Here is a 6,662-nt window from a genome sequence, read left to right on the forward strand (position 1 = left end):
TTATCACACTTCCGATCATGAAACTGCCCCGATAACACGCGCTCATCGCTTTTCTCGTCATAGTCACCCTAACGCCGTCTACCCTGAACGGGCCCGCACCGAAACATATAAAATGTCATTTTTTCTTCGAACAGCCAATGACTGGAATGACCTTCCATCCGAAGTGGCGGCCATCACCAATCGTGTTCTATTCAAAACCGCCATTGAAGACCATCTGTGTTCGTATTAACTTTTTGTTTGCCCACCCCTCATGTAATGTCCCCTGTGGACCCTTGAGGAAACAATAAATAAATAAATAAACAGCAAAAGAGTGTAAATCATTGCAATACTGTAATTCTTGGGTGATCATTAGCAAGCTCAGTGATAAAATGATACTCCGGAGAACCAGAAGAAAATATCCTTCACATCAGGAGTTCAAAAGAGAAACAAAAGAATTACGAGGGAATTTAGCGACTAAAGTAGTGAAAGGCGAAAGCCTGAGTATCGCATTCTGCTACGCAACTGATACTAATTAATTATTATTACCTAAAGAACTAATTAATTAGGTATGCAGTATGCAATTATTGTTTAATTATTAATTACTTAGATTATGACTTACTACATTAGACGTTAATTAGTAATCGATTAATTAATTAGTTTGTCATTAAATGGTAATTGGTCATTGATTGACATATGGCCATATAAGGCACGCATTCGCACATACTGTGGTGGTTCTCTGTGATTGGTCGATACTTCCATGGCGTCATCCCGCCTCGGCCAATCAGAGCCGCCGAAGCGGGACACATTTTGTCCACAACAGCATGAGCCATTAAAGGCTTTTGCCTTAATATTCGAAAGAACAAACTCTCAGCCCTGGCCAACACAGTTCACTGCAAAACGCTGCTAATCTTGCAGCTAACTACCTTAAACTCGCTAATTTCGTTAGCGCAGTTTGGTTGTTATTGCCAATGAGGAGTTTTAATGCCGGGACAAAACGGTACCATATCAGGTTTTAAAACAACGAAAAACTCATTTTCTAAAGGCCAGGAACGCGAGCATCTCTGGTGCTTTTTCCGCAAAAAGCCGAAACTGGGCTTATCAGACACGCAGGAAGCACTGTGCAGATGCTGCATCCGCTGATGGTGCGTTATAAAGTGTTTTACTACTATAACTACTATAATATTTTGTTTCGTGGCTTGCTGAAAGAAAAAGTGTTATCATTGCCATCTGCGTGGTCATTGTTTTTGTGAGCGACGGAACAAAATAATGGACATGACACGGCACAGTAGAGAGTTTGAATTTGGTGCCGTAGACACTGCAACACTTCAGTAGCAGCCGTCCTGTCTGCGCCAAGCTTCTTGCTCTTCAGTGGGCTCTGTACCGATTTCGAATGGAAAAAGAGCCTGTTCTCGCACTGCTGGTTTTTACGTTTGGTCGGTTTGGTTTGGTTAGTGGGGTTTAACGTCCCAAAGCAACTCAGAGGGGACAAACACCGAGTTACGTACTCGACCAGAGTTTATTGAGCTCGGGTACACGGCAAACACAATACTCATATAACACCGCCGTAGCGAGCGAACGTCCCGCTCGCGTACGGGAGAAAAATAAACACCACAATTGGGGAAGCACACGCAAGGAGGTGAGAGGACGGATAAACTGTCGCATTTGAACACAGCGCTCCTGTATACACTTTGCGAACCATAATCAAGGCGACCACTTGCGAAAACGAGAGCCGAATATGGAGGGTGATAAGAAACGAAGAAGGACTTTAAGCACTACTTTTTTTTTGTGCCACACAATGTGGTTATTTTTATTTTACTCCTTTAGCCGGCATTATCCGCTTCTGTCGCTGTTCACGAATGAAGGCGCAGGGAAGGATTGCGACCTTAAAGAGTTTTAATGATTTTCGAGCTGCCAATAAATCTACAACATGATCCTTTGCTTCATAAAAGGCAGAATGAACATATCATGACGAATGAATAGCACACACGACCTACGTTACCATGACACCAGCGCTTTTCCGCCAGCAACTTTTCGAAGGAGACGAAAAGGCGTCCGTGAGCTTTTCGATGTCAGAACCCCAGCCTGAGTCGCTTTGGGACGCTAAAAACCCTAAACCAAACCAAACTAGCATGGTGGTAAAGCGCATAGGGCCAGATGGGAAGTGGCGGCAGACGCTACCCGCATGCGATTCACTGGCTTGCTGACAGCGGTGGAAGCCTAATTAGGATATAACTAAAATGCGTACTAGAAAACTATCGATTCCTGAAAGGCGAACCAGTAGATCACAATTGACACACTTCCTTTATTCGTTTGTTTAAAATCTCGACTTCAGGGCTGGAGAGGACACCTTCTTCGATGACTACTTCATCCCAAAGGGAACTACAATAATCCCCAACGTCTGGGCGGTGCACAACGACCCGAATCTATGGAAGGAACCATCCAAATTCGACCCGAGTCGCTTCTTTAAAGAGGATGGCTCCCTGGTACAGCCGAAACCTGAGTACCTGATCCCTTTCTCCATCGGTAAGGCCTGCCTTGCAGGGCGTATTTTTTCCCCGGCCACGTTCAGAATCCTTCTAAGACGACTGATTGCATGATTAGCCCAAGCCAAGCGCTGGTAATGCGGGACAACTTAAGGCACCCTAAACTAATGAAGATTACGATGAAAACTTTTGCTGAACAACCGCGAAAGCACTTGCATGAATACAGTGTGGCGAATATAGCCTCAGACCACAATCCGCCTGGTCCGGTGTTTCCGATTGGTCAATTGGTAATTTTAAATCGAAGCAGTGAGGATGGATCCAAGAGAACTGTGGACTGAAGCAAGCTATCTGGACAGCAGCGAGCAACAAAAAAAAAATGAAAGCTAAATGTGGTGTCTTTCTCTACCACCCTAGTCCACATGGAGAGTAATGCTCGCCGCCTTACTTGAGAAACAGGAGTACTCTCAGTACTGAGTAGAGCACGTTCTTTAGGCAGAGGGCATAGGAGGCGTGATTTTTTTTTTCTATTCATTGAAAGCACAAAGCCACTTGAATTAACCTTTTTAGTTCAATTTATGCGAAGAATCGAATGATTTACTTTTCACGGGAAAATATTCTTCACAATAAGCAGTCAGACATCCTTCCATACAAGGGACACCCTCTGCCTTGTGCCCCATTTTAGCCAGTCGCAGTTTCCTGAAAGTTCAAGTTTTCATCGTTCATTTTGAACGTGTGTGGGCTGAAGGGAGCATCCAGTCTGCAGAGCTCTGACACTTGTGTAGCTTCATTTTGCGATAAAGAGTATCCGCATAGCCCTACAAAAGACATGAAGAGTAAGGACTTATAGATTTTTTTTTTCAAACAAGTGCTAGATCAAATCCATGCCCCGTAGCAACTGTTCACTATGCCTTCACCAGCCATATGGTTCTAAACATATGTCAGTGATGCTTTCATTTTTTCATCCGCCACCATTGTTTTGCCAGCTGTGCCGTCACAGGCATGGCCAATTACTTTTTGGGGCGCATGTGCGCCTAAGAGCAGCAGGTGGAACGTTTGATGTGGGAGTACCACGAGGTTGGCGACGAGTTGCGAGTACTCTGCTGTGCTCTGGACGGTTCCTGGCTAATCAATCTGCTTTCTTCTCGCTCTTTCTTTCTTTCTCTCTCAAAGATGATATCCGACAAAGGCGGTTGCTAAATTGTGCCCGAATACGTTTACAGCCAATCTGTTAGCGGCTTGCTCTTGACGTGAGCGACGTCTTAGACGTAGTATACATCATGGGAAAGATAGACCACAACAAGGTCCTGTGTCATATCTACACTTCTTCGGCGCCTCCATTTCTTACGCTTCTTAATACTAGATATGTCTACGTTAAGATATGAACCCCATGTCGCGTATACCGGTCACACGTTTATTCAAGTCTATTAGAGAAAAAAATAGTGTTTTGTTTTACAAAATTGACACTATGCTGCCACGACGCAGCGATTTCGTCTAAGAAGGATTGGCGCGCACACTGTTGTTCCCTTCACTGCGATTGCACTCGTACATTGAGGCGAGCAGACGGTATCACTCGAACGGAATTGGCGGAAAATATTGTAAATCTGTTACGTTTATCATGTATCTTCAATTTGCTGCTTAGAAACAGTCAGCGCTAGGGTAGCTGTTCTGATAAACTAGTGCGCAAAAAAAAGACGATCTGCTACCGTAATACCAATTGTGCGAATGACTAAAATGTACATTCATATCAAAATCAGTTACTGGTCAATATAATTTATGAGTGCGAAAAAGAGCTCAAGAAGAGTAGTTTCTGGGCCTTCGTTCACTGCGAATATGTTTGAGCATAAGAAGTTGTAGCCAAAAAAAAAATAGTTTTAAACTATAGCTCTATTCAGACTAGACGTAAAGAACGAGAAATACACCATGCGCTCATCGATTTAAGTTGAATAATGATGCAGGCTAGGTTAAAAACTGGCCTCGTTCCTCGCACCAAAAACTAACTACTTCAGCGCAATTTGGCTGCAAAAACGACCGGCAACAGCGACACCTGGCCTAAGTTATCCGACGAATTCGAGCCTGTGACACACGCTCCACCTATCCACCTTTAGTGAAAGCCCTAGAAAGCAATGGAAATAATTCTGTTAAGGCGCTAAGAAGCCCTGTAGAATTCTGTAATCAGCCAATGCAGGCCGATTTCTGTTTGTCTTCGGTGTCATTTTTTTTAATTAAATTATTTCCAGATATTACCTCAGTAATAATTATGTGCAGCTGCTACAAATTTTGCATGGGCTTCAGATGCAGTGGGTCATACAATCAGCTCTGATTCTTTGCTTCGTTGTGTTTCTATTTTGCAACAGGAAAACGAATGTGCCCTGGAGAGATCCTGGCATCCGTAGAGATTTTCCTCTACATCACATGCCTTCTTCAGAAGTACCGCATTCTCCCTGAAGAAGGGAAGATACATGATCTCGACTCTATAGATATTCCCCTGGTTGAACTCAACCGATACAAGCTGAGGTTTACACCGAGGTAGATGTGTCCAAGATTCGTGAGCAAAATGTATGCTCGTTGCTTTTACCTAGTCCTTTGTGGGCGCTTTCTTGTTTTGCTTCGCTTTGTCTTTACAGCTAAGAGCTTGCAATAAATAAATTTTAAATGTTGGAAAATCCCATAAAACACTTCACAGCAGCCTAGTTAAGTTTGTGCACGTATGGCAGTTATAGAATCTGGGAAGTGAAAAGTCAGTTGCGAAAGTGTTTTATCCAGGTAGCAGAGGTTGCCAAGGAACAAAGGCAATAAATTCCCGACATATTGTCGGCCCCTTCCCACATGCAAACACTTCATTTGCATTACAATAATACAAGACAGTGAAAACTTCTAACAGTAGCACAAGAAATGCACAGCTGTGAAATATTACAAATAAAGCATGACAGATGCAAAGCCACGAAAAATTACATTTAGATATGAAGGCAGGAAGATAGGTGGTAACGAGATTGACGCATTCCTAATGAGCTTATTAGGTGCAGTCTTGGCACTCTGAAGAAAAGAAAAGAGAAAAGTGCTGTAACGTTTATGCACAGGAGGTAGGTTTATTATTAAAAGCCTGCAATTAGGTACTTTCTGTGATGGTAATCACAGCCCTGCAGTGTTTATTCACGAACTCGAAAACCTCGTATGTGAACTTTTCCGTTTCGCAGTTCCTACAAATCTTATCTTTGTTGTAAGCCGTATGTTTGATGTCATAGGTCTCGTTTATGAATATATATCGCTAACCACAGTAGTGCATTCTGTTCCATTTGAGAATGAATAGTTATTGCAAATTTCTCATAAAATATGTATCTGATAGTCAGCACTCGGTGCTTTTGAAATAATCAGGCAGAATGGGCAAACGCGGGGCAGTTTGTATTTCACACATTTTTTTTTTTTTTTTGCAACACAATTAAGTTTTCCAAATTTGTTTCCGTGGTCGTACCCTAATCAAGAAGACAGTAGTGCAGTCTGGAGTGTACTAAAGTGTAATTGTTATTTCTAAGTGATTCCGATCGTCCTTAATATATCTGTTTGGGTTGTTGCAACATGTGCACGTCAATTTAAGCGCTCCTGAAAACCTACACCAAATCACTTATGGGATTTAACGCGTTTGACAGGTTATCGACAAAACGAATGGAGAGGTATGTAATACATTTATTTTCTGGTCGGAACACAATGTATTTGTGCCTTTCGTGTTAAGTCATAATTCACTAACTCATAAGGTTATAAAGCCAGAAATTTGTTTGTCACTCTATATCTCCTATATCTGCTGCTGAAAAAAAAAAAGACTAGTGTCATCAGCATTTAGAATAATATCTGGTGTTCGCGTAAAAATGCGATATCACAAATGCAAAAAAGAAAAACAACGGACCAAGTATTGACGTTTGATGTATCCCAAAAAAGAATGCACCAATACCGGATTACGCTTGGTTTACCACTTTACATCGTAGTCTTTTTGTCAAATAACCTGTAAATAATTCTAGATCCGCCTCTCCAATTCTGCAGTTTTGTCAGTTTTGCAGTAGAAATTCATGTTTAGTGTCAAAGGCCTCTTGCAATTGAGAAACAGCCCAATCGTTCATAAATTATGCTCGCAGTTGTCGGTTATCTTATCTTTAATATTAAACAAGCCTGTTTATGGTAATTTTGAATTTTGCAAGCCATACTGTCGTT

The 6,662-nt window shown here is 42.1% G+C and overlaps 1 protein-coding gene across 1 annotated transcript in view; it reads left to right on the plus strand.

The window, feature by feature from the left end:
• LOC146190944 (cytochrome P450 2A7-like) overlaps positions 1 to 5,143 on the plus strand; it is a 26,497-nt gene extending 21,354 nt beyond the window's left edge. The window contains exons 7-8 of the mRNA XM_084601335.1: positions 2,312 to 2,502; positions 4,817 to 5,143. Of these exons, the coding sequence (XP_084457461.1) occupies positions 2,312 to 2,502; positions 4,817 to 4,992 (367 nt within the window). The 3' untranslated portion in view covers positions 4,993 to 5,143. The remainder of the gene's footprint in view (positions 1 to 2,311; positions 2,503 to 4,816) is intronic.
• The last annotated feature ends 1,519 nt before the right edge of the window (positions 5,144 to 6,662 follow it).

Source organism: Amblyomma maculatum, chromosome 4 (genome assembly GCF_055883805.1).
Source record: "Amblyomma maculatum isolate TAMU_Amacu chromosome 4, ASM5588380v1, whole genome shotgun sequence".
Lineage (NCBI taxonomy): Eukaryota > Metazoa > Arthropoda > Arachnida > Ixodida > Ixodidae > Amblyomma > Amblyomma maculatum.